A 22,960-nucleotide genomic window follows, 5' to 3' on the forward strand; every position below is an offset into this window, starting at 1 on the left:
AGCTGTAGTCCTCGGCGCGCGGCGCCTGCCGGGAGCTGTAGTCCGGCGGCCATGGCGGAGGAAGGCGAGAGGAAGGCCGCGCTGGAGACGGTGAGTGAGCGCGGCCGCCCGGCTGAGGGGGACGGGGCAGGGGACGGGGCAGGGGTACCGGCCCTGCTCGGCCGGCGGGCGCTGAGGCGCTGCTTTCCCTTGGGAGCGGTAGCCGGGGCCTCCCTGGTACTTCCTGGGCCTGGCTCAGCGGCGGGGCCGCCTCAGCACGGGCCCGCTGAGGAGGGGTGTTGGCGGCGTTGGCGTCGGGCTAAATCGTGACAAATCGTGACAGCGAGGGTAGATCCAAAGGAAAGCCGCCTTCGCAAGTCGCCCTCGGCCGCATCCCCGGGCTGGTCCTTCGTCCCGGCAGCGGGAAACAGCAAAGATCCCGGCTAATCCCTTTGCTAAGCGGCCCCATGCTGCGGCCCGCCTGCCTTACAGCCTTTCCTCTTGTATCCCAGTCTAAATCCTCCTCAGATGTCACCCCTCAGAGACCCGCGCAGCCCTGGTTTTACCAGGTTTTACCAAAAAACCCTTTGGTTTTACCTGGCATGGAGCGTCTGCTCTGTTACAGTGTCTGTGAGCAGCAGAGGGAGAAAGAAGCTGAAGAAAGCGAGCAGTGTCTCCTGAAATAGGAGGGACAGAGAGGAATACACCTTTTAGTTGAATTTCTTGAAGTTTAGGCGTTTGAGGTTGTCCTATAGGGAACAGAAGCAGCTAGAGGTCAGGACTAACCTATTTTAAAACTAGTTAGGACTAACACTTTCTAAAACAAGCCTTGCTTTTTAAAGATTAATTGCTCAGCACTGCGTAACATCAGGCCTTGGGTGGCTGTGCCTCTTAGCCGTAGGCCCTGGCAGCGTGCCTCATCTCCTCTCTTGCACCCATCTCAGGTGGCTGAGCCCTGTGGCAGGAGTTTATGGACCCTCTTTCCATCTCCAGTACCCATTGCAGGCAGCAGAAGGCACTAGATGGCACTGCACTTCACGCTAACAGGGTTGCAGGCTCCCAGCTGGCAGTTACACCAAGTCACAATGACAGGGAGAGCTGACACAGGATCATCGGGTGCTCCATGCCCCTGTCTGTCTGTCTGTCAGTGGGAAATGGGCAGAGCTGAGCACCAGGACAGCCATACAGGAGAAACAAGTGGGCTCTGTAAGTTGCCTGGTTTTAAAAGCTGCCTTTGGGGAAGGCTTAATACAGCGGTTTTCCATAGCCTCTCAATCTACAGCCTCTAAACTTTTCCTAATGGTGCAGCAGACCCTAGAGCCACTTAGCAATAGGCTGGCTTCTGCTAGTTACCTTTTTCAGGCTCTGTAGAGCCATATTCTTCTCCCCAGTTGTGCAGGCCACAGACTGAAAGTCACAATTGCACCAGGAAGCCCAATCCTAATCCTGCAAGTCTGATGTGATGAATGAAATTGATCTTTGAAGAGCTGCAGTTACTAGAGAGGCCCTTGGCAACAAACCAGCAGATTCCCCCATGAGGAGTGCGGTATCGTACAGAAAACAGGAGGACGTGTAGAAAGCGATCCTGGCTCATGAAGACCAGCAATGGACTATATATTCTGACATAAAAGACAAGTTATGCATAAACTGCAGTGCGTGTAGGAAGAAGTGAGTTGTGGGACTGTTCCCCACCCACTTCATGTCTAGCTGATCCCATCTATCTCAGCGCTGTGCTAATGTATCCGCCACAGCACTACCTAGGCACCAAATACAACATTAAATAATTCATCATCATAAATCGCAGCCCCTCTAAGCGGGAGAGCTTCTGGATGACGCGAGATTGCAGCTCTTAGGCTTGTGTAGCCAGTAAAGGAGGAGGGTGTCAGATGCGTGGGTGGCCGGGTTGCAGGGGCTGTATCCTGACCTTGCTGGGAGGGTGTACTCCGGATCGTCTTGGGGGATGTGCAGGCTTTTCCATCTCTGATGTCTCTGAGGGACTGAAGTGAATTTGATCAATCCTAAAGCTGCCTCAAGATCTCATCAGCTTTTCCTTCTGCCTCTACCGTAATACAAGAACAAGGACAATTTGGTAAAGAGACTAGCAAATCGGTGCATAACCCAAGAAGAAAAACTCCAGAGGAGCAGAATTCCCTACTCCAGAGCATCGGGGCTTTTTTTACAAGTTGGCTCACAGGAGAACAAGTTTTCTTGTGAAGAATGGTTTGATACCTGGACACCTCTTAGATGAGACTCAGAAACACCCTGAGAAATCTCAGCCTTCTGCCTCAGGGCACAGATCCGATTGCTGCAGGGACCAGGGAGGAATCTGTCCTTCAGGGGAATGTGTTGGTTTTCCTCGGAAGCATCGGACAGCATCTGTGCCAGAAGCGAGATACCTGACTAGGTGGGCCAATGGCTTGATGAGAAGCAGCAAAGCTTATGGTCCTCCTGAGATCCAGAATTATATCTGAGGACTCTCCACAGGAAAGAAGAGAGAGAAATTGAGTCTCTGTGAAGCAGACAGGTTCAGCACAATGTGTTCCTTACGGCTGCGTGAAAGAGCCGTGCTCTGGCTTTCATCTGCCAGACCAATGCACTGGGTACTTACGCTGTGCTAAGGAGGCAGGGACAGCTTAAATTCGCTGGGTTGCTGCTCTGAGGCACTTGCTGCAGCCCCACAAGCGGGCCCAGCCACCACGCCAGAGACGCATCCTGTCCCTTCCTAAGCCCACATGTTCCTTCAGCTCTGGGAAGGAGTCTGAAGTCAGTGCAGCTCCCAGCACTGCGTGTTAAACTCCCAGTTATCCTATTTTTCAAATCATTTTTATGCAACATTTGTAACTCAGCTGTAAATATTTGCTCTCTGTCTGGAAAAGCATCTCTTTGCCCCCGTGTGTGCAGAGCTACACCTGAGCTAAGGTGTAACTCCTGTCGTGTGACCAAATTGCAAGAGCGTCACTGTCCCAGTGAACAGAGCTGTATCTGTCTCGTGGGGGCCGGGGGGGGGGGCACTTGGGATTTTGGCAGCTGGGCACACTTCTAACCCTGTGACTGGATGCGGGGAAGCAAACTGGGGGCCAGGCAACCTGACCTGACATGCGGGTGCCTCCTGAGTTAGTCTGCTCTTGTATGAGCCTGTGGTCTTTGGAAAAAAAACAAGCTCCTGAGTATGACTGTTGCTAATAATTTTAATAAATACTTCCTTGCAAGGCCTCACAGTAGGAGAGGCTGAGGCCAGTAGCTGCTTCTGGGAAGATGGAGGAGGGCGCTGGGTCTAGCAAGCAGGAGAGCAGGCAGGGCGTCTCATCCGTGCCGCTAGCTGCCCGAGTGACCTGTGTCAAATCACTTGCACATTTTCGTTCCACACCAAGGGAGGGTGTTTTTGCCACTCACTGCCTTATTTTAATCACCAGCAAGACTCACCGCTTTGGTTGTGGGTTGCGAGATGCTAGAAGGTGAGGGAGACCCTATCAGTCCAACATCCCCGTTGTTGATGTGATGTTGCTGCATCGCACCTACCCTTCTGCGATAGCTGGTGCGCGGGGAGCCTGCCCTTGAATTGTGCCGCGGGTCTGGGTGATCTCTTCCTCCGCGGAAATCAGTCTGCGTTTCCCTTCTGAACTGCTGAGTCAATTCCCCGTGGCGGCCGTACCTGCAGAAAGAGGAATGGGACTGCTAGGGGGATATTACTGCCCAAGGGGAAATGTGAAGGGTCATAAAACCCCTGGAGCGGTTGAGGATTTGGCCACGGGCAGGATGCGAAGAGATCAGCGCTCGTCTTAGCCCGGCTCCGCACTTAACCTTGAAACCTCTCTCTGCTGCTGAGAGAGGAAGCAGTTGAGGGCTGTCTGGGCATATCAGGCTCCACAGTGGCTACGCTGAGCCTGGGGAAAGGTCAGAGGCTCAGCAGCGCTCTGACAGCTAAGCGATTAATTAGGTGACTTGTTGGTTTTGGAGGGGATCCCAAACCAGTGTTCTCAGAAAGCGTTAGCTGGTAAAGCTCTTTTCGGGCACCCGAGCCAAAAGCAGCAGGAGGCTTAGGGGCTGACTGCTGGCATCGCGGGGTTCATTACATGTGGGGCTCAGCAGCCTGAGGCTCGCTGGTGGGCTCCCCAGGCTCATCCTAAGCGTGTGAATTTGGGCTTACAGCTCCTTTTGTTTTCGAGCTGGGATAAGATTTCCCTGCTGACAGGCAGCATTCCTCCCTGGGGATTTTTTGACTGTCCTTCTCATTCCTGTCTAGCCACGGGCTGGTGGTGGGACCTGGGATCGCACCAACCTGAACAGTCACTCCCAGCTTCTTTCCACCATGGGTCTTGAAGCCGCAGCTTTCTTTGGGCTCCTCTTCTGTGAAGAGGAAGGATGTACAGGCACTTTGATAACCGGGGAGAGGTTTCTCTGAGGTCTGTAATTTTGCAACTTTCCCTCCACTGTGAAGGTGCTCTTGGCCACGCCACAGCACCCGACACGTGAGCCACAGAGATAGCCCAGCCAGACCTACAAGCCCTCCCAGTTACTCTGGTGAAGCTGATCACAATAGTTCATTCTTCACCCTCGGGCTGGTGTTCATCACCTCAGAGATCCTTACAGCATCTCTTCTTTCCCCACTTGTGGCAGGTCCAGGCGGATGGGACAGATGGAAACTGCGTCACGTTTGTGTTGCATGATGAGGACCACACACTCGGCAACTCCCTCCGATATATGGTCATGAAGAAGTAAGTGGAGCCTCTGTGGTGCCTGGCATCGCTGAGGGTACCTCTGTCTCCTACTCTGGCCTTCTCCTTACTGATCTGCATCTCAGTTGTTGCCGGCACAAGGCAAATGATCAGAAACTACCTCTGTGCACACCTGTTAGAGTCTTTATATCAGACATGGTGCCGAAGACTCCTTACCTACTACCTCTCTTCACAGGATTAACTTTTTCTTGTGCTATTAGTGTCAGGACCCTGAGAGCACTGATGGGCCTTAATGGGCCTGACCAGCCACGCCTGGGGCCTCCACCCACACCCTGCCCATGGGCCCAGGAGCCCCATTTAAGCTCAGCTCAGGGCTTTCGGTCCCTCCTGAGCTATGTTGTAGGAGTATGGGTCTCCAGCTCAGCCTGTACTGGGCTGTGGACTCCGTTCACCTGGATGCTGACCCACAGACTGACTTCCTGACCTGACATCAGCCCTTCCTCATCATTGTACACCCGCTTGGTGATAACTGGGTGGTGTCTGACCCTCATTACCCTCACCTGACCTGACACTGACCTGCAGATTGACTTCCTGGCCTGACCTCAGACCTGCTTCATCCCCACAAACCTGTCTGATGATCTGGACCATTGGCTGACCCTGGCTACCACCTTTGCACCCACCCTACTCCCTTGCTTGGGTGCTGTGGGACAGGGCAAGCCTCTGCCCTGTTGGCTGTCTTACTATTCATGGCTCCCAGCTCCCCATCCCTTAGGGAACAGCCAGCCCTCGCTGCTCCTTGATGGTTAGTTATGGAGGAAATTTCATGTCTGACGTGTGAAAGCCTTCTGAATGTCTTATTTGGCCCTGCGTAAAACCATGCATAACTCCATGTAAGTACACATGGTCAGGCAGTATCTATGTCTCATTCTGGGACAAGCGCTGTCAGAAAAGAGGGTAGGAACGGCCAGTATTAAGCAAATTGATCGTCTTTCATGCTTGCGTGGAGACGCAGGAATTGATGCTGGGAATTAATTATCCTGCTGCCCCCATCAAAATATACAAATAGGTTCACCCTGGTTGCCCGATTTCATCGAACTGGGCAGCACTGAGGGTTTGTGAAGATCTACTGGTAAGCCTCAGAAGAATTACAGTAGGAAGTTCAATGCATCATCTCAAATGACAATTGCATTGCAAATGTCTTGTGAATTCATCTGATAAATCACCATGACAAGAAAAACAGCAGGCTTCTTGCAAGGGGCTGTTCTTTCTGCTCGGTGCGCAAGTGTTCTACCAACCACCTCAGCTTATGAAGGCAGATGCCGTGCAGCCTGCAAACCATCTCGGTAAATCCTTGCAGTGCCCTAGACCCATCAGCCTCTTTTGCGCAGCAGAACTGCCACAGGTTTGTGTAGAGTGAGGTTTCCAAGCATCCAGGATCCCCTGTTTGAACTCTGTAGGCCTGCCGGTGGACCGCTGGTCGTGCCAGGATGGTGCCTACGATCATGCCAGCCATGTCCTTCCCCTGCAAAGCTCCACCTGCAGCTCAGAGACAGGTGGGGGCGAGTAAATAAGGTTACACAGGTAGTTTCCCTTCAGCATATCCCTCCCATAAGACCCTCAGTCATTTTAGAAACATCCTGAGCCCTAGCAGGTCTGGGGTGGCCCGAGCCTCTGACTTTCCTGAGATTTGCTGTGGATTGGCCTGGGTTTCACCGCTCTCTTCTCCTCTCTCCCCTCCTGCAGCCCTGATGTGGAGTTCTGCGGCTACTGCATCACGCACCCCTCTGAAAGCAAGATCAACTTCCGGATCCAGACCAGAGGTATGGGTGTGCGCATTTCCTTTGTGCCCGGGGCCCTGTTTTTTGTGTAATTCCCCCTGCTCATGTCAGGTTTCCACCATGAGTCATTTAAATAAAGACTTTTCTCCCTCTTCTCTGCTAGCCACCTGCAACTGCTGTGCCCTGTTGCTCAGCTGGAGAGGCTGCTCTGAGCCATTATGCTACAGCTCTTCCGTTTCCCAACTGTAGAGCTGAGCCAGCTGAGGCCCGAGGAGCCCACAGCCTTGCCTGGTCCCAGGTATCTGGGTTGGCTGGCAGCAGGCACCGAACTCTAGTGCTGGGGTAGAGTAAATCTGCTACTCACTGTCACAGGCGATGGGTGCTCCATCTGCCCCTAAACCAGCACGAGGATTGGCAAGCCAAGCCAAAGTGTGCTGACGTATATAGCTGCAATGAGATAATTTGTTAATTAAACATGGAACATGTTTCCTTGAGCATCAGATATGTAGAAGCCACTTCCTGGAAACAAGTATCTAGTTTGTGCTTGCTGACTCTTTTAATTTCCTAAAAATAGTTAGTGCTTGGGCTGTTCGCCTTGCCAAGGGAACCCCTTCCCCACGGGGCTAACTGGAGGGCAAGTGTCTGCTGTTCCTGCGCCATAGCCTACACCGCCGCACTGAGCTCAGCTCTCAGGCTGCTGCTGATGGGCTGGTAGGAGGGAAGTGTGCGGGCACATACGTGGTGTAAGAGCCTTTCCCCACCACGGGGACTGCCCTTGGGCATGGGGGTAACAGCCACGCTGCCTCAGAGCGGTGAGGGAGAGGGCTACCAACCCCTTTGGAAGCCACCCCCCATTTCACTAACACATCTTCTTTCCTGAAGGGGCCCTTCCTGCTGTGGAGCCGTTCCGGAAAGGACTGAATGACCTGATGGGTGTTTGCCAACACGTGCTCAACACCTTCGAGGTGAGACTATTGCCTGAAGAGCTCAGGGGCCTTTTCTATCTCTTGGTCTCGGAGGGGACAGGAATGGGCTGAGACCTGCATTGTAGGCACTTTTGACATGAAAAACCCGATAGGTTTTTCAGACATTCTCTGCCTGACCTGCGGCATGGCCTAGCTTCCTTTCCCTTGGAGTGACTGTAAAGCGTAGTCACTTCTGAAAGTACCTGGAGCTCTGTCAGAGCTTCTCAGGTCCCTCAGAGTTTCCAGGCACTGGACAGAGAAGTCACAGCACAGACCAGGGTGGTGGCACTGTGGTATATGAGTCACTCAGATATATGCTGTTAACACTTGTCCTTTGCTGTTGTTTGCAGAGGAGCTTGAAGGAATACAGGGCCCAGAGGGAGGAAGAGATGCAGTAGCATTTGGGGATGGCAGTCCCCATGGATGTATGTAACGTGTGTGTGTTGAATTCCCTGTGTCAAGCGTTTTTGGTTGGTTGTTTTTTTTAATGACTGCTTTGATGCAAACCTGTATTTTCTCTAATAATAAAGTTTATGAAGTTTGATGCCGCAGAGATGATACTGTGTTCAGCTCAACACGGGTGTGGAAGATGACAGCTAGAAGGCAGCTCTTTCACTCTTCCATCTTATTCTTTCCCTCTCCAAGTGTCGTTGCTGTTTCCTGCCCACGATTTTCCGATCGCAGAGTTTGCAGATAGTCTGGTGCACAGAATTAGTCTGCGCCAGAGTCCACAGGAAGCATAGGGGTTCAGTGCTGTGTAAAATCAAGCTTTTAGAGAGGCAGCACCCTCTCCCGATTTAAATCTTTCTGTTACTGGCACCAGTGCAGTTGACTTCAACAGATATGGCCAGCCTTCCTTTTTAAACAGATCATTGTAAAATGATACTCTGCTCATTTGGGGGGTAAGATGACTGAAAAACCACTTGCCTTTTTTTAATCCCCTGAAGAATGCAGACAAAGGCAAGCCCAGACCACTCCTCATGAGCAGGTTTAAAGGGTACAACACTGAAACCCTGGCCTTGTTCGGATCTGCTGGCAGCTAGCCAAGTGAAAGCCTTTTGTTGAGTGTAATGTGGCATGAAATTGCAGGGGTTTTTCTGCTCCGTGCCGGGCGTAGGATTGTGAACCTTTCCAGTTTGCTCTGCACAGGGGGGACACCGCTTGTCTCTTTGGTAGAGGTCTGCAGTTACCAAAGGAACCTGCTGACACTCAATTAAGTATTTAGCAGACTTTGCAGACCCCCTGCTGCTTAATAAGAAACACCCAGAGATTTTCCTTTCAAACACCAACATGTTTTATTAACATACGGAGGAATAAGAGGGAGGATGTAAAATGTCAGGTTTTCTCTATAAAATCACTCTTTCAAACACGAATTGACAGACCTGGTCTCTCTGACAGGCTGGCGGTGGGTTTGTGTTCGCAGGTGTTAGGCCAAGAAGCCAGCTGAACCCTACATTTCGTAATAAGGCTCCTTTGCCTCTCAGTTTGCTGCAGTGGATTCATCCTGCCCATGCCAATGTGGTCCCACATCTCTGGCAGGTAGCTGCTGTGGCTTTGCTTTTGGCTAATCCTGCCTGGCCTGGTTTCTTCATGCTGAAACCTGTGGGTGGTTAAAGTATGCTTTCACATAGGGCTTGGGATGCAGCAGGGGCGCGTGGGGAAGAGGGACTGTGCCTGGTGGGTGCTGGTGAGCGTTTCACCCTGCTGCGTAGGAGCAAGCACAGGCCCGGGGACTTTCTGGTTGGAGAATTCCCCAGCCCAAGCAAGAGGGAGACATAAAAAAGCAGGAAAGCAGTTTCCCCAGGGCAGGGGGAGAGGGTGAAGGGGTGAAGTAACCAGGAGCTGACTAACGCACCTGGGCTCGATCTCAGCCCGGGTGTCATGGAGAATAGCTTTTTAAAAAGGTCTTGAAACCCAGCTGGTCACTGGCCTGCTGGTCGCTTCCTCCACACCCAGGGGATGCTGTGGGCTCGTTGCATGTTTGTTGGGCTGGGCTGAGCTGCAAGGACCACTCTGTTTCTGGACCTTCTCTGCCTGGGGAAGCAAGGGAAGGATGTGCATGCCCATAACTGTACAGCTCTCCCCTGTGAATAGGAGCTGGCAGCAGGGAGCTGCCTTCGCATTTGCATTTCTGTGAGCAGCTAAAACCAGGCTGCACGTGCGCTCCTTTTCTGCTAGTCATTACTTTCCCTTTGGGCTGACACTTGCTGGTCTTGGTCTTGGTTGTAGCCTAAGGGAGACCTTTTAGGGATGGGAAAATGCCATTTGGATGCCGGTTGCACTAGAAGAGCTTTAAAAGGGTACTGTTTCCTGCTGATACCTCGGCTCTCTTCTCCTCTCCCTCCTCTCTCACACTTTGTCAAACTTTATGATGTTCGTTTTAATAGAAGATGTCTGGGAGGAAAACACAAGGGGAAAGCTATACCAAAGGAGGATAAAGTCACTGTTAAACAGATATGCAGTAAGTGATAGCAATGTCCAGAGCTGACATGAATTCATGTCAGTCTGTTTGTTGCAATATTAATAATGTGCAGATCTGAGACCGGTTTTGAACCATTTAAGGCTAAAATGTTGATCTGAGTGTAGCTGCTAATGCAAGAGTGATTAAATCTGCTCTTGGAGCATAAAAAGAGTTGTTAGCCACTCAGGGCGCAGGAGGTTAAGTAAGGTAAAAGGATTCCCCTGTGTGCCTGTAATTGGTATCTGTCTTATGAATATTAGCAGGTCCTGGCTGTTCTGCGTGTCCTTAGGAGAGGATCATGGCTTTCGGCATTTGGGATGCTGCTCCTTATGGCATTACCGAAGGTCACTACTGGGAAATTGTCAAGATGCTTCAATCTTGACTGAAATGAATGGGAGCTGTGCATTTAAATATGCTAGTTCCCATGCACTGTGCAAGTAAAAGACAGAACAACCCTTGCTCAGCCGCTGGCAGACACTAAACTGCACGACTGCATGCTTTGCTCTTGTTTTAACCTGATAAGGCTGACTTTTACCAGTTGGGACCAACTTTATTTTGCTGCAAGGAGGGCGGCAACACCCAGGGACAGGTCTATAGCTTTAAACTCCTAAGCTTCTTTCTTTCTTTGCTATTTCACCTTTCTGGTGCTTGTGGCTTCTCTACCAGGAGAACATGCAGAGCTTGATGCTCTCTCCTGCTTCTTTGAGGCACTGAGTGCATTTTAGCCAGCTCTTGTGTCCCCAAAGTATTTCAGTCCTCTAGAGAACAGTATCTCCGTCCCCCATGTCCTGGTATGAGCTGGTGTCCGTGTCCCTCCTGCGTCTGGAACGATCTTGTTTCTAAAGAAAGCTGCTTCTCCGGACTCTCTGCCCAAGGGATCCTGTCTTCTGACAACTCCAGTTCATTTGGCATTATTTCTTTTTAATTAAGGGCAGCCCTGTGATTGGCGTTTCAGGGTCAGGTTGGAACAAACCACCTGAAAACTGGCACCTGGGCTAGCAGAGGGGCAATGTGTGTGCCAGGAGGACAGAGGTGGACAGGACAGAGGAAGTCACATTCCTTGCATGTGTGCGTGCTCATCCTCAGCTTGTCTCCGGTGCTGATTTGGGGCTGAAGCTGGCCTTGCTCAGTGCATCTGTTGGCCTTGAATTACCTACTGTGACCCAAACTTACCAGCTTTACCTGACAGATCTCCAGATCTGACCCACAGCATCCTCTGCTCGTTAGAGTTGTCAGCCTTCTCCAGGTTGTCCAGGCTATAAGGACACTGACCCAAACCAGCCCCCAGCAAGCAAGTCCCCTGCTTACACAGTGTTTCTCACCTATGTGACTCTCACGGTGGGGTCCCCACGAGCCAGGGCTACGCTCCAGGCCTGTGCAATGCAATGAGGACCCCGAGAGAGAAAGATGTTGGCTCAACCCGTGACCAAAGCACCAGCCATTTCAGGTGAGCGGGAGGGAAACCGTAGCCATAGGGTCAGAGCATCCCGGTTAGCTGCTAGCATCCTAAATACTGCCTGGTATGGGACTTCTTTCCCTGACAAGTGATCTGACGCCTCCACGGGCCTCCCCATCATGTGGCCCAACAAACAGACCCTCGTTTGAAGTGATGAGAGGTTTGCAATTAGTGGAAAAACCCCGGTGATGCACATGGCAGCAGACGGAAAGGTCAGCACATCCCATCTGTCTCTTCCCACCCTCCCTTCCCACCACTACGCAGCTGCCCTGGCACCTCCTGAGCACGCTAGACCCAGAGCTCGGGTGAGCGCATCCATTTTAGAGAGTACCAACAGAGATGCAATGGTGGGGATGTTAACCTGAAGCAAACCACTCCGTAGCGGCTGCTTGCAACCTGGCGGGGCAGGCCCTGGTGCGTAGGAGAGAGCCAGCCTTATCCTGGCAGGAGGCCGCCAAGGAGCTGGGCCATCTGGAACTGAATTTGCCACAATTTGGGGTAGGGCAGAATGTGAGTGAGACATTGCATTAGGCTTGACGTGCCACTGGCTTACCCGCTGCTACGTCCTTGGAGCGGTATGAGGTGTTGCTTTGAAGTCACGGAATTCATTTGCCTGTAAATGTGGACAAATACAGAAATGCATAGAATTCAGATTTTTTTTTATAAGCACAATCATTAAAAAATACCCTTCTACTAAGGTGTCTGCGCTGGAACATTTCAGTCTTTATCAGTTTTCTCCGTTGACTTCATTTGTCCACCAACAAAATGCAGCCAGCTCTAGGGCAGCAGCAGCGCTGCGAAATTAATATAGACAAATCTACGCTAGTGGGTAGGTAAGTTTATAGAACACTGTGCTGGTCTAGATATTCTTCAGTCTTTCTGTTTTCGTTGAAACCGATTTTTCTTTCAGAAATGTGATTTGTTTGTTAAACATTTGCATTTCAGTGAAAGCTAGGCTAAAAAAACCCCAACACCTGGAAAATGTTTTGCTTTATTTGCAGGTCTTTTCTGTTCTCCCTTTTTCCTCTCTCCATTTTTTTCCATGACAAGATGAAAAAGGGAAAGAAGAAAGAAAGAGAGAGAGGTAAAAGAGAGAAGAAAAAAACCAACAGAAAAATCATCAAAGACTTGGTAACTAAAACTTTCTCATATAGGTTTTCTTAAAGTTTTGGCAGGAGATGCAAGCATGATTTCTTAGGAAAACATGCTGGAGAAGCACTCGGGGATTAATTATTTTAAATAGTAAATTTGTGAAAGCTCTTTGCCACATTTTGGTTAGCTCCAGCGGCTCTTTCAGCTGAGATCGGACCTTCCCTGTTGCCTTTTCCACCTTAGTTTGACTATGAGGACGGGCATCTCTGTTCCCCTTACAAATGGCACGAGCCTTGGTGTCATGGTGCTGTGGCCAAGACACATCGGGGTCCAGCCCCACTGCCCCGTCGGAGCTCAGCCTTGTTGGCAGGGGGAAGACGAACTGCAGGGCACCCCTTTTTTCCCTTCAGAGCTGTGGTCTTGCAGGCGATCCCCCTGCCAGGAGCCGGTGGCTGAAGGAGGCTGTGGACTTTCCAGCTGCCGAAGACCGCGGATCAAGGCTGGATGCTTTTCTGGAAGGGCACATCTCCTGGATCCTCTCCCTTGCATCCTATATCAGGCAGAGAATTAGCTGCTTCCAGGTTACGCAGGGGGTTGGAAAGGTGAGGGCTGGTTCCTTGGTCCCAGCCTCATCCGGATTTGAGCCATCTCTGCCTTCCCTTTCCTGGGCTTACAAACTCTTCCCTGGAAGGACAGCCCCTTGGGCCAGCAACGGTGCCCGGCTAGCCAGGAGCTCACTTGTCCCTGGGAAGGGGGAAGCTGGAGCCGATGGTTTGGCTGGATGCTGCCACTAGCTTCTGCCAAGGATATCTGGTCCCCTAAGCCGTGCAGTCACATACAATCACTTTCTTGTGCCATACGCAGGTGGGGTGAACATCATCCCTGGGTAGGGAGCCTGGGGCAGATTTTCCAGGAAAAGGTGAAGAGGAGGGGGGCTTTTACGGCTCCCCAGGTCAGATCGGTCAGGCAACGAAGCCACGTTACTGCCCATCTCTCCCTACCATCAACAGGAGGAGATTTCACGCCATTGGTGGTCTACCAGACTTACGTGGTGCCTGGATCTTATCCTGGCTCTCTGCCCAGGGACAAACTGTCCCAGCAACAGAGGGAGATGATGATAAGGGATGTTATCAAAGCTTTTCTTTGGCTTTCTCAGCTGGAAATTGTCACCCATGGTCCCCTCCCTGTCTTCATCCCACATCCATCTCAAAGTGACCACATCTCAACCTTCCTTCCCTTTTCACGCACATCTCCCCACCCCATATTTCCACACGAGACAAATGGCCGTAAGTCACTTAGTTTTCCTGCGAGGAAATGAAAAATCCTATGAGGATCTGAATCCCCTTCGCCCTCCTCCCGAGGCGACGGATCGGCATGGTTCAGAGGCTGTGTTCAGAGCTAGTCCCAGGGGTCCGTGAAATGCTGCAGCTCCTTCCAGGTGGGTTACAACACGAAGGCAAAAATTATTCAGGCCCAGCCAGGAAACGGCCGTGCGAGAGAAATGGAGGGGTCCTGCCGTCTTGGCACAGTGCCTTCTCCTCTCGGCCTCACGGGTGGCATGGCTTTAGGAAGAGCTGTACTTGTTACTCAAACGGGAGCTGCTCCGGTCCAGCCCAAGCTCCTGCCCGTTGGCTTTCCACTTCCCAACAGAGCCCTTCTCATCTGTCGGCGTGATGCTCAAAGCCGGTCTCTGGCACCAGCAGCACAGGCAGGACTGCGAGGAGACAAGAGGGTGGAGAGAGAGGTTACAAGCGTGGGCTATGGGGTAAAAGAGGAGGAAATACTCCCTTACTGATGTTGGCAAGTCAACCCGCGCAGTGCCCGGCTGGGAATCGCAGCCTGCACTTCTGAGCCTTGCTGTCCTGCAGATCTGCTGGGAGCAGGTTTTCCAAGATAGGGCTGGTGTGGGTTGGAAATGAAGATACCGAAATCTTGGGTACCTTTTGCAGTTGTGTTTTCTTGTACTTGGGGGACAGAAAATACGGGTAACACTTAGCTGGGCTCAACTCTTCTTTTTGCCACAGCAGTGGCAAAAGATGGTGACTCCCATCCCATCCCATCCCATCCCATCCCATCCCATCCCATCCCATCCCATCCCATCCCATCCCATCCCATCCCCTTCCTTTCTCAGGGCTCCACTGCTCCTGAAAATTATCTCCAAATAACTTGGGCTTGAAGTTTAAAGCAGCCCCAGTCCCTGGTCTAATGGTTTGTGGGGACGCTTCTGATCCAAAATGACAGGGACTTTTTGGCTTGTCCTAGGTCCTGCGCTGGCAAAAGCCTCCCCAGAGCAGGGCAGCGAGCTCTGGTGTACTTGAAGCTGGGAGGAGAGGCACCTAGCAGGGGGAAAATTTGGGAGCAGAAATATGATCATTATATGAGCAAATAGGGGAATCCTGTGGGCTGCTGGCAGCTCCAGTGTGTCCCTGATGGGGCATTTGTCTGGGAGCCAGGAGCTGCGAGGTCCAGACCTGTCTGTGCCGCTGCTTGCTGGATGTGTTTGCCAAACCGCTCTGCGCCTTTCCCCTCATCTCGTAAGCACAGAAGTTCGCTGCGATGGGGGTGCCTCTGGCTGCACCGTGCCTGGTCCGTGGGAGCTTGTGCCCCTGGGACCAGTGTCTGGGAATGGTCACCGTAGCCAGGAGCTCTGGAGGGATCGACCCTACCTGGAAACAGTTCTTGAATTTCCGGCTGACGAAGTAGAGAGCCACAGGGTTGATGCAGGAGTTGAGGGAGGCCATGTTGATCCCAAAGTAATCCATCACTAGGAGGAAACTGAGGCGGGAGGGGAGAGAAGAGGGTGGACGTGTTGGAAGCTCACTGAGCGGAGAACTGAGGGAGGGTTTCCAAACTGCCTGCAAACTGCCTGGCCCTGGAACCTGCTTCCACGGAGGGCCAGTGACTGATAACACAGAGGTGAGCACAAAACAGTCCCTCCTGCAGTTGGGCAGTTGCCCAACACTTTTTCTTGCGAGGAGCATTTCCTGAGGAAACCAAAAGCATGAGATCTGATTTCCCCTGGTGACTTTGATGGTCTCACACTCAAGCAGAGTAGCAGTGTCTGGCCTGAACTGGATTTTGGCAGGATGGGTAAAGAGGAGAGGGGAAGACAGGCACCTATCACACGGCAGAAAGTGTGCACAGCCCTCAGAGCTGCTGCAGTCCCTTTAGCCCTGCAGGGAATGTTTCTCTGCCCAGGAGACCTCTTTAACCCATAGCTTTATAGAGACATTTCAAAATTTAATTTCTTCTCTTCTTATGGTCCCCCGCACCCTTTCTCTGTGCCTATCAGGAGGGCAATGCCATCTGGAAAGGAGCTATTCAAACAAGATGTTTGGAAGGCAACTCCACAAGCCTGCAATGAGCCCAGCCAGAGCCTCTGCCGGTGCCCGTGGGGGCTCCCAGCACGGTGCCCTTCTGCTGATGCCCCTACCTGAGCAGTTCACATCTGTTGGGGTCCGTCTGGTCATAGATGGTCTTTTTGAGGATGCGGCTGAGGTGGAGCGGCAGCCAGCAGAGTGCAAAGATCACCACGAGGCAGAACACAGTCTTGGCCACCTCCCGGCGCTGCGAAGAGAAGGTGGGCAGGAGAGAAGGGATGGTCTGGCTGAGCACTGGAGAGCAATGGAGCAAAGCACCGTCTCCCCATGCTGAGCAAGGGCCCTTCAAATAATTTCTGTAATCTGATGACGGCTGAGCACCCCTTTTGAGTCCAAAGCACAACCTGCAGGTCCCAAATCCTGCATTGCGAGGAGGACTCTGAGATCCAGGCTGCAGAAAGGGGTAGGGCACCAGCAGCACAATATGGACCAGACTCCTTCACGCCCCTTCCCACCGTTGCTCCTGGTGACTTTGCTGGGCTGATACTCCCTGGGACGTGGAGGCCTCATCCGTCCACCCTTCACACTGTGTTATTGTGACAACCAGCTCGCCTGCCTCAAGGGATCATTCTGCAAAGTGTGGGAGGGGACAGTACACTGTTCTTTTCCCTGCACCCCTTGTCTGTGATACAGCACATTCAGCATTTGGTCCAGTTTGGTGTGATCTGGGCTGGCACAGCACGGCCAGAGATAAATGACCGTAAGAAACTGAAAATCAAGCTGGTCCGTGGCCGTAAGGCTAGTAGTTTGGGTTGTCCCTGAGACTGGAGATTGTAGAGCTGAAGGCCCATCTCCCTGGTTTAATCCGTGCATCTGCATCAATGTGCCAATATCAGTTGACCACTGTGAGGCTATGTCAGCTCATACGTGTCCTTTACAGGGATAGGTGCGTGTTCTCCCCTTCGACAGCGCTCCCTCCTCTTTGGGAAATATCAGACTTTCTGCCCTCCTGGTTTTCTTACCCGTTTCATGTGGTCATTCAGAGCAATTCTCATGCCGTTTCTCTTGCTCAACATCTCGCATGACATGAGGGTGTAGAAGATGCCAGTGCATACCAAGGGGAGGCAGAAATAGAAGCCGAAAAGCCACCAGTCCTTCACGTCACGGTAGAACTGCATGCAAAAGAAAGAGCAACTGGAAACTGGGGAAAGGGGAGGGTGGTAACTGGGGCATGAACTGACCCGGTCCCTGACACTGATGCTGGCCTGTGTCAGACACTTCTGATGTGTGAAAGTGTAACAGCTCCTGTGCTAAGTGCACATAGCATTATCTTCCCCCGTCTTTAACCTAAAGAAGTAAAGGCTGGTTTGCATCTGGCTGCCAGTCCAATCTAGCACTCTTGTGCAAGAAACGGTTGCAAGGAGCTTATTTGGTAGACACGGTGGGATAAGTTCTGATGCTTTGTAAGGATCTTCATTCCCTTGCTCACCCTTAGCTGACCCTGTGATAAAGGTTACCCATGCAGACTGGTTGTGAAGATGCTCTTTGGCCTGCTGGCACAGCGTAGCAGGTTCTGAAGCTTCCCGAGATGTGTCATGACCTTCTGATGTGGACGGTGAAGACACGACACAGCTTCAGGACCAGCTGCCTGTTTTCTGGCCCCACATTCAAAGCAAGTCTGCCCCACGTCACTACAATGCTGGGTATTCTGTGTTTTGTCTGATACTGCTCTCCCTGTGTTGACCCCGACGGCTAGAAGAAGCCATCTACAGAAGCATCTAATCCTCTGATCAAGGAGGGAGGATGCCCTGGTTGCCTGTGTCTCCCTCTCCCTTGCACTGCAGCTGGGGTGGGACAGAGTACATACCATCATGAAGCTGGATTTCTGTTCGGAGGCGAGCATGCACACCCACAGGTGTCGTTCCCAGTAGCTGAGCTCCACCATGTCGAAGGCTATCGCTTCGGGGACTGCAAGCACAATGGCCACTGCCCAGATCAGCATCACCTCCACCGCCTTCCACATGGGGATTCCTATCCCCTGGATCCGACTCCAGGACGCCACTGCTCGGTACCTGCCCAACGCGTGGGAACGCAACAGGAGCAGATCGGAGTGAGAAAAGCAACCATCAGGAAGGGGCTGAGAAGGTGCAGATCAGAGTTGTCCCCAAAGGTCCTTTCCCTTATGCCTTCCTCCTCCACTCCTGAACCTTTCCCTTCAATGGAATGGGAAAGATCAGAAACAGGGGCTCAATGGACGAATGCGATGGTAGCTATCCTTGGCCAATGTCTACCTGCCGTTGGGGAGGTGCCAGCCTTCCCCACCACCCCAGCAGTTGTTCCAGCACATCATGATCCTCCCCTCAACCTTTTCCAGCAGGATTTAAACTCTGTCACCAGAGTCAGTTCCTGCTGGATTTCAACTCTACATGACGGCACCCTGGCCCCATCTCTGAATTTGGCCTGGGAGCAAGCCGCCCTGCAGTCGGCCTTTTGGTTACAATGAAGGGACACGCTGTAGTCAAATACGGGTCAGGCTGGGCAGTGCAGCTGTAGAAGTTGTTTCTTACCTGTCGATGCTGAGAGCGCAAAGGCTGAGGACCGTGATGCCCACTGAGGTCTTCTGGATGAAGGGGACCAGCTTGCACACCTGCACACCAAAGGGCCAGTCCTTTGCCAAGAGCTAGGGAAGAACCGCAGGGTTAACAGGCTGCTTCGGGAAAGAGTGTCCGGCTTCCCGTAATAGCCGGTGGTTACCCACAAGGTGTGAGAAGCCCACAAAGAGCAGATGAAAGCACTCTGAGGTTACCTCCGCTGGGATTGCGCAGTGTGTGCTCTCCGGTATTTTGTGTTGTACTGGGAACCATTCGTTTCCCCAAGGGCTCGTTGTGAGATGAGTTGTCACATAGGTGGAAGGATCCAGACACCAGGTTCTGAATCCATACCCTGGGTGGTTTTGGATGGATCTGAATCCTAAATGCCACAATGGCCTTTGGGTTGCTTTCAGAGGGAAAACGGGCATCATTCTCTGCAATAGCCAAAATCCAGCAAGGACAGCTTCTTTCAGGTGGCTTTCAAAGCCATGTAGTCTTAAGCCCTTATCGTACTCTGACCCTCTACCACACTTAGATTCCTTATAGAACACATACACTGTGGACCCAAGCTCAGCTGGGGCAAGCAGAGGGTATCAATGGGGACGAGATGTCCTGAAGGCAGGAGAAATCCAGGCCGCTCACTCATGGGGATGAGAGTGAGCCTGGGTTCACAACCCTTATATCCTCATGACACCTGGAGCCCATCTTAAGGTTACCCCTACTCAGAACCACCCCACCCACCCCCCCCGTGCAAGGTCTTTAGTTTGGCCTCAGCAGCAAGACAAATCGATCCAGAAGCTCTCCTGGAAATCAGGGTCTCAGGTGAAGGCAACCGACCAACCCTACCCTTTCCTTTGGTCTGCAAACCTGGGTAGTCCACCCATCTCATCTGTTACTGTGTTGTGAGGGAGACACACCACGAGGGAACTGGGCTGCTCTTAGGACCAGGTTGCACATAGTTGGTTCGGGCTTCCCAAACAAGCAACAATTTCTCCTTCAGGAGGTGGCTGGAAGCGAGAGGGGCAGAAGGGAAAGGGGTTGCTCAGGTGGCCTGGGGAAATCCTGAACCTCAGTCAGGAAATGTCAGCGTAGATGTGGCCGGATCAGGGAGTCCCAACCCCGGAGATTTGACCCAGTTTTCCTGTTACGAGGCAGGCAACACCAATGCAAGATGTTGTCCTTAGCCTGGACAAAATATCTTGACTTTTCTTTGTGTTGGCTGCAAGCTGTGCTAGTTGCAGCTCCAAGAGACGGCCAAGTGTATCTCCAAGCCAGCAGCTTGTGTTAACAGGAGGTGTCCTGTAGATCAGGCTTCTGGTCTAAGCCATGAACTCTGCACAAAGCCCAGTGCAACCCCAGTTCTTGGCTAACCAGGACGCAGAGCTGGGTATTGAGCCTGTGACTGGTTTATCTGCCAGCTTTCCTCAGCACGGTCATTCCTACAGCCTCCATCTGGTCCCACATGCCCCTTTTTTTATGATACATAGGGCCTTCCTACAACAGAGACTTGTGAAATACGGCAGAACTGGGCAAACGGAAGGGCTGTCCGACCCATGTCCTCACAGTCCCCTTGTCTAAGCCTTGTTTCTTTGGGAACCCAGGCTAAAACCAATGCAACTGCCCCGATATTGTGGGTAATATAAACAAGACAGATGGACTCTGCAGTCCAGATCCCCCAAAGCGGAGAAGCATTTCCATCCTATGGAGGCAGGTCTGCCAGATATTTTGCTGTTGCTGTTACTCTGTTCTTGTTAAATGTACATTGCACGACCCAAATTCTTTCCCTGGCCACTTGGTGCATTTCCCACAAGTGTGGCAAAGGCAGGATTAAAACGCAAATCTTCCCTGCCTTGGTTTTGACTGGGGGCAAATATTGGAGGGGCTTTGCTGTTCGAGTTTTTGAAGGGCTCAGCTATGACCATGCTTGTTGGGCTGCCTCCACAACCTCTGCCTGTGCAATGGGTGCGGGGTAGAGGTGGTCCCCAGGAGAGCTGCTGGCTTTGCAGCCGCGTTCCCCAGACTGTGTCTCCGCTCTCGGGCAGAACAAATCGTGCCTTATTCAAAGCAAAGGGGGCCCATTGGGTGAAAGCAGAGATGGGCTGTACCCCATGGATGGAGGGGGGTAACCTTCCTGTGGGTCAGTGCTGCTGGCCCCAAGCTACTCTGTTTTCTTGCCCATGAGTGAAACCCTCTGCATGGATCCGTATTCTTATAACAGCGGGGATCATCCGGCTCATGGAGAACCTGTTTGTTTTGAGCTAAAAAACCTTTATAGTTTTCAATCCATTTTCCCTTGAAGGGTATCTATCCACAGTGATCTGAGACCCTCTGCCAGCCACATCTGGTTGTTCTCACTGTCAAATTGTATGCACCTTCTTCCTACTTCGAATTTCTCTGCCTTCTCCCCCTGCCACCCAGCCTGCTCGATCCAGGACCCCTCTGGCACTCAATTTCCACTTTTCAGGCTAAAGCTTCCCTTTGACAAACAAACCTGGCCGAGCTCCAGGTCCTTCACCCCACAGCATCCCTTCCAACCCTTCAGAGAAACCTCTGGCTCCAGCCCACCAAAATGTGTCTCAAGCAGTGGGCGAGAAAGAGCTGCAAATAGCCCAGGCACGTCTCACAGATGTCGTAACACACCTTCTGCTCTCAACCGGGGGCTCGGGTCCGCTGCCCGCATCTGCCTGGCCCTCTCTGCCCCAGTGCACTGTGCAGAGCTCGGGTTCCCCTGATTATTTGTTGTGCCTCTTCCCTCTAGTTTTGGGGGGCAGTGTCTCTGAAAGAAGCCCCTGTTTTATACTACAGCCCTCTTCCTTGTTCCTGGATGAGTCTTCACGTTTAGCTAGAATAAGCAAGATATTTGCTTGAGGCTGATGAACTGAACTGTGCTGGGAGAAGTGTCCCCAGTGCAAAGGAATAATAATTTTTGCTCAGCTGAGATAAACATGGGGTTGTAATGTCAGGAGACTGCAAGCAATTCTTTTCTTGTGATTTTAGATGAGATTTAAAAGATCTGGAAGGTTGTGTGCTCGTGTGTGTGTGTGCATAACACAGCTGTAGCGGAGAACACCTCTGCTTTCCCAGGAATGTACTCTGAGCTTTGTGTCTGTTTATGTTTTTCTCATCCTTTCAAGAGCAGAAACACCCTCCCCCTCTCCCTTGCCAAAATGGAGCCTGCAATAAAGAGCAGAGGATAGATATTCCCCAGGGCACCGAGGCAAGTGGGAGCAGACACCATCCCCGCAATCGCCGGGCTGCCGCAGCACTCGTGCCGCATGGAGCCTACCTTATATACGTTGATGGGCAGAGCAATGAGGATGTAGAGAAGGTCTCCGAGCGCCAAGCTAGCAATGAGGACATTTGGCCCGTTCCTCATGCACTTGTTCTTGTAAATGATCCGCAGGAGCGTGGAGTTCCCGATGATCCCTACTATGAAGATGGTGCAGGACACGATGGTGTTGATGTACTTGAAGATGTGTCTGATGTCTGCAGGCTTCACGCACACGGGCAGGAGGGGTGGCTCAGAGCTGGTGCTCCTGGGGAGGCTCTCCGAGTGGTTTGACAGCTTGGCATCCTGGAACAGGCTTGGCTGGACCAGACTGTAAGCCTGCTCCTGGCTAAGCACCTCAAAGGGGACGGTGGTCTCCAGGAAAGCTCTTGGGGTCTGGCTGCGTGCCTCGGAGAAGAGGCAAGTCAGGAAAATGGCTAGAGTGGTGGGAGCTGGGGTTCTCGCCATTGAGGACTGAACGGCAAAGCTGGCTGCAGAAGTCCTTAATGCTCGTGGGACGTCCTTGCTTGGGTCTTGGTTGGATCTGCAGATGGAGAAAGGGACAAGGGAGAGAACTCAGTTAGCAGAGGAAGGAGGAACAAGACGAGACTGAATGAAAAGAATCGCTGGAGAAAGTCCATCATCACAGTGATCAGAAATAATGCCAGATTAGATCCCATCTGGTCAAAGCAGCTGACACCTGGGGGTGGGAGTCTTTGCTGCTAAAATTAAACATGCCTGTTTGCTAAAACAAACTAAAAGGAAAACAAACAGTCTCTTATGTCTCTTACGCAGCATTTCAGCAAATGAAGGCACCTGCCTTTTCTCAAATAGGTGTGTTCAGTCAGCTATTGCACCTTCTGAACTTGGTGTTGCTGCTCACGTGGCAAATCTGACCTTTCTTTTATGCCCACCCCACACTTCTCATTTAGTTCCTGACGGTTTGAAGTAGCAGTTTTGGGGGACCTGCCCTGTTGACACCTGCACATCTGGGCGATTCTGCAAACCCCGTCTTGGGGTCCACAGGACCAGCAGACCTTTTTCTTCCAGTTCGTGCCGTGGGAAAACCGGAGCCGCACTGACATCCCACTCTTCAGCCGATCCCATGGGCTGCCATATGCCATCTTTCAGCGCAAAGTGGAAAGACTCAGCGCAGTCTTGCTGGGAACCATGATGGGAAAATACTACAAGGGTTTTTCCAGAAATGCCGTATTGATACCTGACATCTTATTCCAATTTATGTGCGAGCAGTACAGCCCCTCCTTCCCCATCCTTATCGTCGTTAAGTGAACCACATCCTTTCCAAATCCACTGTGCCCATTCAGCTTAATACTCAGGGATATAAATCTCCCTGCGCTGCTTGCAGTTTTTGAC

The 22,960-nt window shown here is 51.9% G+C and overlaps 2 protein-coding genes across 2 annotated transcripts; one reads left to right on the forward strand and one right to left on the reverse strand.

Moving 5' to 3' along the window:
- Nucleotides 1-47: 47 nt before the first annotated feature.
- LOC127019657 (DNA-directed RNA polymerases I and III subunit RPAC2-like) lies at nucleotides 48-7,949 on the forward strand. Its single transcript, XM_050901817.1, has 5 exons — nucleotides 48-90; nucleotides 4,597-4,694; nucleotides 6,399-6,475; nucleotides 7,316-7,398; nucleotides 7,749-7,949. Exons 1-5 carry the CDS (start codon nucleotides 52-54, stop codon nucleotides 7,794-7,796), a joined length of 345 nt encoding a protein of 114 aa, XP_050757774.1. The 5' UTR covers nucleotides 48-51; the 3' UTR covers nucleotides 7,797-7,949.
- A 6,004-nt stretch (nucleotides 7,950-13,953) lies between these two features.
- Nucleotides 13,954-22,069, reverse strand: LOC127019621 (endothelin receptor type B-like). The gene is made up of 7 exons (XM_050901763.1): nucleotides 21,605-22,069; nucleotides 18,295-18,407; nucleotides 17,595-17,799; nucleotides 16,750-16,899; nucleotides 15,841-15,974; nucleotides 15,074-15,182; nucleotides 13,954-14,121 (listed from the first exon to the last, which is right to left on the reverse strand). The coding sequence occupies exons 1-7, from the start codon at nucleotides 22,052-22,054 to the stop codon at nucleotides 13,972-13,974; spliced, it is 1,311 nt and encodes a 436-aa protein (XP_050757720.1). The 5' UTR covers nucleotides 22,055-22,069; the 3' UTR covers nucleotides 13,954-13,971.
- Between the last annotated feature and the right edge of the window lie 891 nt (nucleotides 22,070-22,960).

This window comes from Gymnogyps californianus, chromosome 9, assembly GCF_018139145.2.
Source record: "Gymnogyps californianus isolate 813 chromosome 9, ASM1813914v2, whole genome shotgun sequence".
NCBI classification, from domain to species: domain Eukaryota; kingdom Metazoa; phylum Chordata; class Aves; order Accipitriformes; family Cathartidae; genus Gymnogyps; species Gymnogyps californianus.

Excerpts from the sequence above, each read along its gene's own strand:
- LOC127019657 (XM_050901817.1), top strand. The coding sequence starts at position 52 with ATGGCGGAGGAAGGCGAGAGGAAGGCCGCGCTGGAGACG. Across the intron at positions 91-4,596 it reads GGAAGGCCGCGCTGGAGACG|GTCCAGGCGGATGGGACAGA; the intron begins GTGAGTGAGCGC and ends CACTTGTGGCAG. Across the intron at positions 6,476-7,315 it reads CTTCCGGATCCAGACCAGAG|GGGCCCTTCCTGCTGTGGAG; the intron begins GTATGGGTGTGC and ends TCTTTCCTGAAG.
- LOC127019621 (XM_050901763.1), bottom strand. The coding sequence starts at position 22,054 with ATGGCGAGAACCCCAGCTCCCACCACTCTAGCCATTTTCCTGACTTGC. Across the intron at positions 18,408-21,604 it reads TGCCCATCAACGTATATAAG|CTCTTGGCAAAGGACTGGCC; the intron begins GTAGGCTCCATG and ends GTTCTTCCCTAG. Across the intron at positions 15,975-16,749 it reads TGAATGACCACATGAAACGG|CGCCGGGAGGTGGCCAAGAC; the intron begins GTAAGAAAACCA and ends TTCTCTTCGCAG.